At 42.3% G+C, this 13329-nt stretch overlaps 1 protein-coding gene across 4 annotated transcripts in view; it reads left to right on the forward strand.

Annotated features, from left to right (window-relative positions):
- Positions 1 to 13329, forward strand: part of UBR1 (ubiquitin protein ligase E3 component n-recognin 1) — a 149748-nt gene that overhangs the window by 107035 nt on the left and 29384 nt on the right. For all 4 annotated transcript variants that reach the window (XM_073348599.2, XM_073348601.2, XM_073348598.2 and 1 more), the window contains exons 35-39: positions 677 to 825; positions 10583 to 10638; positions 10965 to 11061; positions 11578 to 11645; positions 12625 to 12775. In XM_073348599.2, the coding sequence (XP_073204700.1) occupies positions 677 to 825; positions 10583 to 10638; positions 10965 to 11061; positions 11578 to 11645; positions 12625 to 12775 (521 nt within the window). The remainder of the gene's footprint in view (positions 1 to 676; positions 826 to 10582; positions 10639 to 10964; positions 11062 to 11577; positions 11646 to 12624; positions 12776 to 13329) is intronic.

Below are 13329 nucleotides of genomic sequence, written 5' to 3' on the forward strand. Positions count from 1 at the left end.
GTTCTTTAAGAATGTGCTGGTTTTGCATAGTCACTTTTCTGATCAGAGTTGTCCCTTTTAAGGAATAAGCAGGTACGAACTTTAAGGAGCTCCTTTCTTTTAGCAAAACTGCAGAATTATTCAATTTAATTTTAGGTTTGAAATACTGTCTCCCATTGCTAGTCCTTTATGAGAGATGGATGAGAGGAGATATGTTTTCAGTGTGACAATTAAGTTTCTCTTTCCCCACAGTGTAAGTTCATTTCCCCAATTTATCACTTTTTGTAATAAAATAGTTGTTGGTGCTCTTTTCCTGAATATGGGGTATAGTATGCCATGCATACTGAGGCCTATATTTTCCCAAATTTGCCCCCAGCTTATTAGCTCTCACCCTTCTCAGTTCTCAAACATTTGCTTGTTGAGGTCACTAAACCAATGCACGTGTATACCAAGGAGAAAACCGAAGTGCAAGAATCTGTACCGGTTCTCCACGATGCATTAGGACTTGTTTTATGGATTTATGGATACAGTCGCTTCCTTGTTTCTCTTACTGCAGATAAATGGTCTTGGTGTTCAGGAGTTCTTTCACAGGGAACCGTTTGTCTTCTTATTAATGACCTTGTTAGCCACTGACCTTTAAGTTGCAAACACTATTACTAGTTCACCAGCTGAAGTTAACCTTGCCTTTCCTTCACAGAGCCAAATACTCAAACAGTATTAAGGAGATGCTGGTTTTCTTTGCCACCACTGTTTACAGAGTTGGATTAAAAATTGCTCCCAATGAGGCTGATCCTCGCATTCCTCTGATGACTTGGAGCACGTGTGCTTTTACTATCCAATGTATAGGTAAAGTAGATGTTTCCTCTTTCTCGTGACTCTGAACATTTCCTCTTATTACATTAATTTAAAATTGAGATGTTTTAGTTTGGATAAAGGTTTATTCAAATGTGAGAGCTGGAGTGCCAATCATGATAAACGTCTAAGGTGACCTGCCAGAGTACAGTCTCGCCCACAACTCTGTGTATGTACATTGGTGGCTAGCCTGTAGCATCCCCCATGCTGCTACAGCTACACTGCTATTTTTAGTAAGCCAGCTGAATCAAAGCTAGCTCAGATATTGCGTGCACATGCTACAGTTGTGCCTCCTGATTACTGTGTAGACCTGTGCTATGTGACAGCTGTCCAACAGGGTTCATTAAGCTGTATAGTCTCTCGTCGTCCTTAGCAAAATGTCTCAGAATTAAAAATGAGGTTGAGTGCTCTTCACCTCAATTTTGCCGAAAGGAAGAATTTCATGATGGTTGCCTTTATAATTTAAAGAAATTGTGGGGATGACAGAGATGCCTAATTGAATTGAAATGATGGGGAAATCCCGAGGACTCTTCATTGGACCAGTTTTTGAGTAAGGTTGCAAAAAATGCCCCTTAATTATCCCTGAATGAATTGTGTGGTATTTTTCATTACTTCCTCAGTGTTCGTCCCAATGGAACTTTCTCAGAATTGGTAGAAGCAGTGTGAACTTGACTTGACTTACCTTAAAACTGCTCTCTGGCAAAGATGCTAAGAGGGTGCCTTGTAGCGATTTAAAAAATGATTTCTAATTTCTCCCTGGAGGAAGATCTGTTTTTACAAAGATGAAATAATCTGTACCAATAAAAAGTATTGCATTGCTTAGCTAATGTATTTGTTGTTTAGCTTTCAACCTCACTTCATCTGTTAGCACTGTTTGCATAGCTATAATCCCACGTAAATGTATTTAGTTGGATGTGCCATTTTGCCTCAACATAGCTGGCAAGATGCAAATTCAGTTTTGTATAGATATATAGTGGAGCAACAGCATTTTGAATGTGAAGCACTGGGAGCCCCGCAACTGGGTTAGAATTAATGTGCCTTCTTAACTACTGTGCATGTTGCATTCAGCTGATCTCCAAAATAGGATTGTGGGCTGACACACTCCATATAGGAGGAAGCATGTTACTTGTCAACAGAGAAATAAAGTGCAGTGGTAGTTGTTCACAGGTGTTAGCAGTAGAACAGGCTATGGAGTAAAGTGAGAAAACCAGATGGATGATCAGGCAAAGCAGGTATAAATTTGTACAATCTTACTGAAAGCTCTCTCTCCTCCTTCTCATAAATCCCTGAAGATTACTGTGTGTGGGAACATCCAGTAGTAGACCACAGGGAAACTACTGCAGGCCTCCATGCAGTTGTAAAAAGAAAATTGTCTACTTGGTTTCTTGGGACATACGCTATTTTTAAACCTAGTCATAACATGCATTTTCAATGAGTGATTGCACACATGTATTCCACGCAGCTAAGTGCATGCTGGAGCCAGAGAATTTTCTGCAGATATTGTGTCAGCCTCATGTGTGCCTTGCACATACTTGTGGCCCCTCCGAAGGCTATATAAGAGTAGCCACCACCCTGAATCCCCTCAGTTCCTTCTCTTCACCAGTAACCAGAGCTAGAACTCCCCATATAGTTTTTAATTCTGCATAGTCAACAAGTTTAGCTCACTACTGTACCTGTAAATAGTTAATGAGCAGTTAGTGACCAGTAGTTAGGTTTCGTCTTTTATTTTATTTTATTTTATTTAGTTATTTTAATAGTTATCTTTTGGTGCAAGGCACTGGTGGCATCAGTGCTTGCTGGGTCTTTAAGCATTGCCCATAATGTGGAATGTCTATCTTGAATAGTGACCCCCCAAGACACACACACATACACACTGCATTTTGTGCCTCAATGAAGTAGAGGTGTAGTATCTGCTATTCTTTGATGAAAAGAATACAGATTTCCAGAGATTTGTGCCTCAAACCCCATCTTGTGCAGCAGGTGATGAGACCTGCTTTGGCCCCAGGGCCCTTGAGTGAATGTCCTACTGCACACATGCAGTCCATTACCGTGGCTGCAGTGGCCTCGGACAGACCCCTGGACTCAGACGCCTCTCTCCAGGGAAAGAGGAGTCAGTCTTCTCCATGACCTCCCCCAAAGAGGACCCATAAGACAGACCGGAGCCACTCAAAGTTTAAAAAAAAAAAAAAAAGGCTTCTCCTCTTCAGAAAAGGACTTGGAAGGTCATGAAGGGTCTTCAGGAACTCAGACTGGCTCATTAGCCCGCGCCTCAAGTACTGCGGCAGGAAGATATTGGTACCATCCTGACCACTCTGTTACCATGTGCTGGTGGATAGCCATTGAGTACAGTACCAGTGAGGACACAGTTTCAGCGCCAACATTATTGGTACCAATGGCCCCGCAAGTTTATGAAGCTGTAAAAGACTTGCTCTGCCTCTTCATCCTGGACTCTCCTATGGTGCAGGAGTCCACTGCACTGGCAGCACCTTATGCTGTCAGGACCATCTGGCTCTTCCGCTCCAGTGCAAGCAGAGCCAGTGTTAGTATTAGCTAAGAAATGTGGCAAAGTCTCTGCCCCGGTACCATCTTTAGCATTGGCACCAGTACAGTCTTTGACCTTGGTATCAGTTATGCTACCTGGCTTGGCGTCTGTGGCTTTATGCTTGAATGTTCAGCTGAGTTGATACCGACCATAGCCTGTGCTTCGGCCCTGATTATAAGATCTTTACCAGCACCAATTTATGGCACCTCAACACCTCAGAACGCTTTTGCAGTCCTATCTACCTTCCCTGCCTCAGTACTGAGGTTGGCCTCTTCACAATGGGCTACAGATAGTCACTACATGAGGCTTTGCACCTCCTGATGCCCACTGGATACTCTGGCTCCTCGAAGTCTGTTTCAGAATCCTCCAGTACTTTGCCAACCCCTATTAGGTGCACTTGGTCACCTCCCAGAGGAGAGCATCAGTGAAGTGAGCTGTAGCTCATGAAAGCTTATGCTCAAATAAATTGGTTAGTCTCTAAGGTGCCACAAGTACTCCCTTTTTCTTTTTGCGAATACAGACGAACACGGCTGCTACTCTGAAACCACCGAGAGTGGGACACATCGTTGTGGCCTGGTACCTACTGGATACCTATGACATGTGCTCTCCCTCAGTGACCTTTTTGGAATCGCTGGGGTATTTTGAAATCCCGCAGGTCTCAATCACTTGCCCAATTGCGAGGAAGGTTCCCAGAAAGTTTGACAGAGCAGCTTCCAGAACCACCTAAGTTGGAAGCATGCAGAGACACCATTCCCTCTGAGCAGCCAGTGGTGCAGGAGGAATCACCGGAGGAGCAGCCAGCTCTTCTACAAGAGGATCCATCCTATCTTTCTCATCATCTGATGACTCAGTGATCCCTGACTCCAGTTCCCAGGAATTTTTAAGCCTTATCAAGAACTGATGAGGAGAATGGCCATTGACTTTAGGCACTCAAGGTGAGCTTGTGCGAGAGAACATTCACAAGGTTTTTGGACATTCTCCAGGATAGTCCTCCCAAATTATGAAGCTCTCCTAAACCTTATGGCACACACCAGCCTCCTTAGCTAAATGAACTGGGATATGGTATCATTTATCCATGCAAGGCTTTGAGTACTTTTATTCCTATCCTGCCCCAAACTCCCTGGTAGTTACATCTGCCAATTGGAGATCATGTCAAGGGAGATGTAAATTAATTTCCCCCCAAAAAAGAGACCAAGAGAATTGATTTGTTTGGGAGAAACATTTATTTCACCACCTCTCTCCAGATGCTGATAGCGAAATACAACTTTCTAAACCAGGACATAATCTCCAAGTTTATTGACAGACTACCAGAAGATGCAAGGGAGGAATATAAGGCTTTCTAGGCAAAAGGTTGTATGGTGACCTAGACATTGATCCAGTCCACACTTGATGTGGTAGACGCTTCCAGAGCAGTGGTTTTCAACCTTTTTTCATTTGCGGATCCCTAAAAAATTTCAAATGGAGATGCAGACCCCTTTGTAAATCTTAGACGCAATCTGTGGACCCCCAGGGGTTGGTGGACCAGAGATTGAAAACCACTGTTCTAGAGTGATGGCCTCTGCAGTAACACTGAGGATAGCCTCATGGATCTAAAGGCAGAAGAGGCCTGGGATTACTTCAAGTCAAAGCTGCAGAAGCTATCGGAAGCCTGCATCCCAAGAAAGGGGAAAAAATTCATAGGCAGGAGTTGTAGACCAAGCTGGATGAGGAAGCATCTCAGAGAGGTGATTAAGAAAAAGCAGAAAGCATACAGGGAGCGGAAGATGGGAGGGATCAGCAAAGAAAGCTACCTTATTGAGGTCAGAACATGTAGGGACAAGTGAGAGAGGCTCAAAGTCAAGTAGAGTTGGACTTTGCAAAGGGAATTAAAACCAATAGTAAAAGGTTCTATAGCCGTATAAATAAGAAGAAAACAAAGAAAGAAGAAGTGGGACCGCTAAACACTGAGCATGGAGTGGAGGTCAAGGATAATCTAGGCATGGCCCAATATCTAAACAGATACTTTGCCTCAGTCTTTAATAAGGCTAATGAGGATCTTAGGGAGAATGGTAGCATGACAAATGGGAATGAGGATATGGAGGTAGATATTACCATATCTGAGGTAGAAGCGAAACTCAGCTTAATGGGACTAAATTGGGGGGCCCAGATAATCTTCATCCAAGAATATTAAAGGAATGGGCACATGAAATTGCAAGCCCATTAGCAAGAATTTTTAATGTATTTGTAAACTCAGGGGTTGTACCATATGATTGGAGAATTGCTAACATAGTTCCTATTTTTAAGAAAGGAAAAAAGTGATCTGGGTAACTACAGGCCTATTAGTTTGACATCTGTAGTATGCAAGGTCTTGGAAAAAATTTTGAAGGAGAAAGTAGTTAAGGACATTGAAGTCAACGGTAAATGGGACAAAATACAACATGGTTTTACAAAAGGTAGATCATGCCAAACCAACCTGATCTCCTTCTTTGAGAAAGTAACAGATTTTTTTAGACAAAGGAAACGCAGTGGCTCTAATTTACCTAGATTTCAGTAAGGCGTTGGATACTGTGCCACATGCGGAATTATTAGTTAAACTGGAAAAGATGGGGATCAATATGAAAATTGAAAGGTGGATAAGGAATTGGTTAACAGGGAGACTACAGCGGGTCCTACTGAAAGGTGAACTGTCAGGCTGGAGGCAGGTTACCAGTGGAGTTCCTCAGGGATCGGTTTTGGGACCATTCTTATTTAACCTTTTTATTAGTGACCTCGGCACAAAAAGTGGGAGTGTGCTAATAAAGTTTGCATACGATACAAAGCTGGGACGTATTGCCAATTTAGAGAGAGACTGGGATATCACACAAGATGATCTGGATGACCTTGTAAACTGGAGTAATAGTAATAGGATGAAATTTAATAGTGAGAAGTGTAAGGTCATGCATTTAGGGATTAATAACAAGAATTTTAGTTTTAAGCTGGGGACGCGTCAATTAGAAGTAACGGAGGAGGAGGAGGACCTTGGAGTACTGGTTGATCATAGGATGACTATGAGCCGCCAATGTGATATGGCTGTGGAAAAAAGCTAATGTGGTCTTGGGATTCATTAGGCAAGGTATTTCCAGTAGAGATAAGGAGGTTTTAGTACAGTTATACAAGGCACTGGTGAGACTTCACCTGGAATATTGTGTGCAGTTCTGGTCTCCCATGTTTCAGAAGGATGAATTCAAACTGGAACAGGTACAGAGAAGGGCTACTAGGATGATCCGAGGAATGGAAAACCTGTCTTATGAAAGGAGACTCAAGGAGCTTGGCTTGTTTAGCCTAACCGAAAGAAGGTTGAGGGGAAATATGATTGCTTTCTGTAAATATATCAGAGGGATAAATACTGGAGAGGGAGAGGAATTATTTAAGCTCAGTACCAATGTGCACACAAGAACAAATGGATATAAACTGGTCATTGGGAAGTTTAGACTTGAAATTAGACGAAGGTTTCTAACCATCAGAGGAGTGAAGTTTTCGAATAGTCTTCCAAGGGAGGTAGTGGGGGCAAAAGACCTATCTGGCTTTAAGATTAAACTTGATAAGTTTATGGAGGAGATGGTATGATGGGATAACACGATTTTGGCAATTAATTGATCTTTAAATATTTCATGGTAAATAGGCCCAATGGCCTGTGATGGGTTGTTAGATGGGATGGGATCTGAGTTACTACAGAGAATTCTTTCCTGGGTATCTGGCTGGTGAATCTTGCCCATATGCTCAGGGTTCAGCTGATCGCCATATTTGGGGTCAGGAAGGAATTTTCTTCCATATTTGGGGTTGGGAAGGAATTTTCCTGGAAGAGGCCCTGGAGGTTTTTCTCCTTCCTCTGTAGCATGGGGCACGGGTCACTTTCTGGAGGATTCTCTGCTCCTTGAAGTCTTTAAACCATGATTTGAGGACTTCAATAGCTCAGACATAGGTGAGAGGTTTATCGCAGGAGTGGGTGGGTGAGATTCGGTGGCCTGCATTGTGCAGGGGTTTGGACTAGATGATCGTAATGGTCCCTTCTGACCTTGATATCTGTGAATCTCTGGGTACAAAACTTGAGCATAGCCTCGGACAGTGTCCATTTATGTTGTTGGGTTTAGTGTGCAACTCCTGAGTGGTTTTGGTGACTGTGTTATATATGAGGTCAGACTAGATGATCTAGTGGTCTCTTCTGGCCATTGACTCTGACGTCCAGCAAACCGTAGACTAGTGCTTCTTAAACAGGGATACATGTACTCCTGGGGGTATGCAGAGATCTTCCTCTGGAGTATATCAACTCATCTAGCTAGTTGCCTCGTTTTACAACAGGCTACATAAAAGCACTAGCAAAGTTGATACAAACTAAAATGTCATACAGACAATGACTTGTGTATACTGCTCTATATACTATACACTGAAATGTAAGTACAATATTTATACTAAAATTCATTTTTAATTATATGGTAAAAATGAGAAAGTGGGCAATTTTTCAGTAATAGTGTGCTGTGACACTTCTGTGTTTTTTATCTCTGATTTTGTAAGCAAGTAGTTTTTAAATGAGGTGAAACTTGGGGATATGCAAGACAAATCAGACTCTTGAAAAGGGTACGGTAGTCTGGAAAGGTTGAGAACCACTGCCATAGAAGACCTCCCATTTGATATGTTCTTGTGTTCAGATAAAACTGATGAAACTTGACAGTCATTTAGACTCTTGTGCTACCCTTTGTTCTTGGAGGTTCTATACCGCAGCCTCCAAAAGGCATCCGTACAGACTCCTGCAACAATATCAGCATCAGTATTATAGGTAGCATTTATACGCACCAAGGCAGCATGATTTTTTTTAGAAGGAAGCATAAATCAGAGAGAAAGAGGCACTCCAACTCCAGCTTGTCCTCAGTCAGCTGTGGGGAAGCAGCCCATTTGACTGCTTCTTTGAGAACAGCAATACAGGTGTCAGTGATCTTCCTATTCTCTCCTTCCTCCCCTCAGATGGGGACATATTGTCCCATTTCTTCAGTGCTTGGGAAACCATAACAGTGGACAAATCTCTCCTAAGCACTGGGAAACTAAAATATTGTATCCAATTCTTCTCCACACCCCTTTTCCACCCTCCTACCCCGTCCCTTTTCAGTGACCCATCTCACAAGTCAGTGCTCTTTCAAGAAGTTCACACCTGCTCACTCTAAGGGCCATAGAAGTTCCCCTTCAGCACTAGGGAAAAGAGTGTTAGTCTCAATTCTTGCTGATCCCCAAGTCCAAGCGGGCTCTGAGACCCTTGAAATCTCAACAAGTACGTAAGATTTCGTATGATTTCCTTAGCATAAGTCATACCTTCCTTAGATTGCAATGACTGGGTTTTCTGCCCTTGATCTCCGGGGAACCTACTTGCATGTGGCAGTACTGCTAAGTCACTGAAAGTCTGAGGTTTGTAGTAGAGGGCCAACACTATTAATATACAGTACTTCCCTTTGGCCTGTTGTCAGCCGTGACTATGTTCACCAAGTGCAAGGTGATGATGATGGCCTACTGAGGAGAACGGGAATTCACATCTTCCCTTACCTAAGGATCAACTGAACAGATATTCCCTTGGACAAGTTGATCCAAATTCCTCCTGCAGTCCTAGGTTTCCTAGAGTGGTGGATGTATCAGAACAACTTATGCCCAGGTGTACCCTTTTCTTCCCACTTCCATCCAGGACAGTTATGCCACCAATACCTCTCTTGATAGGTTAGGATGCTCACTTAGAAGGGTTGTGAACACAAGCATTCTGAACAGAGCACAAATTGACTCTTCATATCCCTGTACCTGAGCTCCAGGCAGTTCACAAAGCTTTGCTGTGTTTTTCTTTCTCACATCAAGGACTTGTTGGTCCAGATACCAACAGTACAACTGCGGTGTACTACCTAAACAGATAGGGAGGAACATAATCCAATCATCTTTGTCAAGAAGCTATGAATCTGTAGGACATTCGCATCCAGGAAGCCATTACTCCCATTGCCACTTGCATAACTGCTTCCTAGAATCAGTTGGCCGATCACCTCAACAGGAGATTCTCCTAGAATCAGGAGTGGTCCCTCAAGAGCAGTGTATTCAGGACCATCTTCCAAGTTGGAGGTATTCCAGCAGGCATCGTATTTGCAACAAAAGACAACAAGAAATGCCATCAATTCTGCTCCCAAGTGGGTCACAATCCATGCTTACTGACCGGTATCTTTCTTCTGAGATGGGGATCGAGTCTGACTTATGCATTTCCCCTCATTCCACTTATCCCACAAGTTGTCCTCAAATTGAAACAAGATCAGTTCTCACTGCACCAGCATGTTCAAGATAGTGTTGGTTCTTGGATCTTCAGAGTCTCTCAATTCAGATTCTATACCTTGTGCCTCCTCTTCCAGGCCTGCTCTCCAAGCCGCTTTCAAATAGGGGTGAAGATTATCTGCATACATTGAACGTAAGGTGAGCATTGGCCTTCTATCTGAACAGGATCAAGTCTTTCAGGCTGTCTCCTCGGCTCATTGTTTCGTATGCTGAAAGAATGAGAGAGCAAGAAGTTTCACCACAGACAGTTTCCAGATGGATTATTTTCTGTATTATAACGGTGTATGGGGAGGCAAACAGCCCTTCTCCACAGACTATAGGCCAGCTCAACAAGAGCTCAAACTACTTTGGTAGCTTTTCTAAGCTAAGTCCCCATACTGGATAGTTATAGGGCTGCTACTTGGTCCTTCATGCATAACTTCACTCATTATTATATAATCATAACTACTTCAAGATCTGATGCAAACTTTAGGTAAGCAATATTGCAGTCACTGTTTAAATATACCCCAAGCCCCATCTCCTAATGGTACTGCTTGTGAGTCACCTGAAACGAAACATGTGTGCAACCACTTGAAAAAGAAAAAATATCTGAATTGTTAAGTTTGCAAGGTCTGAAAGATGTGTGGTATTTTGTGTTTATTTTTTTAACTAGTTTTACTTTTAAACTAAGCACATTTATGTGGAAATCATGGAGAGACAATAAACATGGAACCTCACAATAGCAATTTTACAGAGTTGCTTGTCAGAGTAATGCTGCCTTTTAACAGCAGCCCTGTAACTGGGAACAGGTTGATATTGGACTAGCATAAGTGGATGGAATATGTGAAGACCAGATATGCAGACTACTGTAGCTGCTTTAAGAGCCCATGACTTACCGCTTACTTTCTCTGTTTTAATTTTAAGAAAACCTTCTCGAAGATGAGGGCAAACCTTTATTTGGATCTCTGCAAAATAGGCAGGTATGGATAATCCAAGAAGCAATTAATGTTAATAAACACTGGACATTTGGAATTGCTGGCATCAAATACAGTAGTAATGTCTAAAGAAATTCTCTGTCATGATCTCTGGAGTTTTTAAATATTTGTGCTTTCCACATGGACTGATAACCAAAAAATGGGTCTTGATGTAGCATACATCCCTAACTCTTGCATAGAAGTTCATACTTGATTCATTTATACTTCTTCAGTTATACTGGACTTGAAGGGGGAGGTATTCTAGCACTATCATGATTCATTAATTATTTATTTCCCTTTCCCCTGTCCCACATTCTCTTCTTGTGCTCTAGCACAGTGGCCTTAAAGCATTAGTGCAGTTTGCAGTTGCTCAGAGGACTACATCACCGCAAAGCCTGATTCAGAAACATCTGATTCGTCTCCTAGCAGGTAACACATTCTTCTCCACCTCCTTCTAGCCAGTCCCTGCAGTGATTTTAAGTAATGTTTGTGTAAACTTTCCTTAGGAAATGGCAAACACCAATAATATAGCATAGAGAAGAAGGATGTTCTAGTGGTTACCGTTCTAATCTGGAACTCTGGAAACCTGAGTTCAATTCCCTGCTAGCCAGACTTCCTATCACCGAGTCTCTTGTGTGTCTCCTTTCCCCATCTGTAAACTGGAGATAATACCATTTCATCTCACAATTGTGACAATAAATTCATTAAAGTTTGAGGTGCTCAGATACTACACTTATGAAAGGTTGATAGTTACACAGTTCAGAAAATGTGCCCATATTGAGTGGGTATGAGGAGGTTTTTATTGCTTTTGTAGCTGACTAGTCAGAGCCCATTAGGATGGTAGAGGTTCTATAAAAAATGGCCTCTCAACCTGCCATTGTAATTCCAATGAAAAAAACAATTAACATTTTTAATCAAATGTGTAATGAACTTTTGTTCTTGTAGTTCTTCTGCCAAACTTAAAAATGGAAGACACGCCATCCATTCTAGATGTAGATATGTTTCACATTTTGGTAAGCATGTTCAGTTTGTTTTTGCAATTAAGTGTCTTGCCTCTGATGCATTATCTGTGAATACCACTTTAGATTGTGAATACCATTTTAGATTGTGATACAGCATGGCCAGAGGGCAGCAGGAGAGTGTTAGAAGGGAGCCTTATTCCCTGTAGAGGGAAGAAAGTTTTCTAAGATTAATTAAAGCACCTGAACCAGTCACCTGATAAAACCCCCCTGCTTCAATCAGACAAGGGGAGGAGTTGAAGCAGAGTGGATTGGTGTTGGAGCAGAAAGCAGTTTGGAGGAGTCGAAGCAGAGAGCACTTTGGAGGGAAGCAGAGGAGAGTTTGGAGAAGTGCTCCAGTGGGCTAAGAAGACCAAGACCCTAGGTAAATGGACACCTGGTTTGTGCAGAGGTAGGGCAGGAAGCCCCACAAGCTGAAGGGCAGAGGAGAGGGAAGTAGCCCAGGGGAAGAACCGCTAGTTGAAGCAGTTTACCGCTATCCCTAGGGCCCCTGGGCTCGGACTCGGAGTAGAGGGCGGGCCTGGGTCCCTCCCTCTCCACTCCCCTCCTCTAGGACACTAGTGGGGCAGTTAATACCCCAGTTCAGGGGCGAGAAATGGTGCCCTGAACCCTCCCCAAGAAGAGAAAGCGTGAGACCCATCAAAGTAGTGCCGGCAATTTGCCACAAGATCTACATGCAATTGCTGCTCTTTGTAATCAATTAATAGGTATTTTTGTGTCACCTCGTGAGTAGACTTTGTTTGTGACTTAGAGCTAAAAAGATCATCAAACTAATTTAACTGAAAACATGGTCTCAGATGTTACAGGTTAGTGCTAAATAACTATACCACCATTAGAGGATTAATGAATAAGCCTAGGTGATAACTTATTTTCTTGTTATCAGGTTTGTGGTGTTTGTTTACCCCTGAAACTACTACTACAGAGTCTGGTATTTCACCAGTACTTCTGGTTGTTTTGTCTTTTTCTACTCTAGGTAGGTGCTGTGTTATCATTCCCATCTTTATATTGGGAGGATACTGTAGACTTGCAACCTTCATCTGTTAGCTCTGCCTATAATCACCTCTACCTCTTCCATTTGATCACTATGGCACACATAACACAGATCCTTCTGACTTCTGCAACAGGTAAGGGTACTTCCACCTTTAGATTTTCCAGGGATTTTTATCCAGTTTTTGCAAAATGACTTTGTAAACATTTTAGTGGAAAACTGTTAACGCCTTCTAGTTGTAAGAGCTTCATCATAATAATAAACATTCAGTGTTAACTGTTTCCTTAAAAAACCAAAATGGGAGTCTTTTTTCACTTGCCTAGCTCTGTTTATGCATCACTTTTGTGCCATTTATATACCTGTAACTAACTGAGGCAGCCATACAAGACTAGTAGCTTTCCACATACTTTTGCTCTCTAGAAAAAACAAAGCATTGACAAAGTACAGACCACTCAGAGCTAAAGGTTTAGAAGGGACTTGGGGACTCTGGTTTTCTGGCACAGTGGCAGCCTGTGAATTTAGAGGTGAAATATGGTACTTGATAATCTGATTAGGATGGGAGTTACACTACTCACTGCTATGGAACAGTACTAACAAAAGCCTCACAGGATGCCTCTCGTTATGTTTCCCAAGAAACCCCACCCCCATTTAATGTCGTATCATAGAAGAAGAAGATATGTAGTTACTAAT

The sequence above is a fragment of the Lepidochelys kempii genome, chromosome 6, assembly GCF_965140285.1.
Source record: "Lepidochelys kempii isolate rLepKem1 chromosome 6, rLepKem1.hap1, whole genome shotgun sequence".
In the NCBI taxonomy this organism is placed as follows: domain Eukaryota; kingdom Metazoa; phylum Chordata; order Testudines; family Cheloniidae; genus Lepidochelys; species Lepidochelys kempii.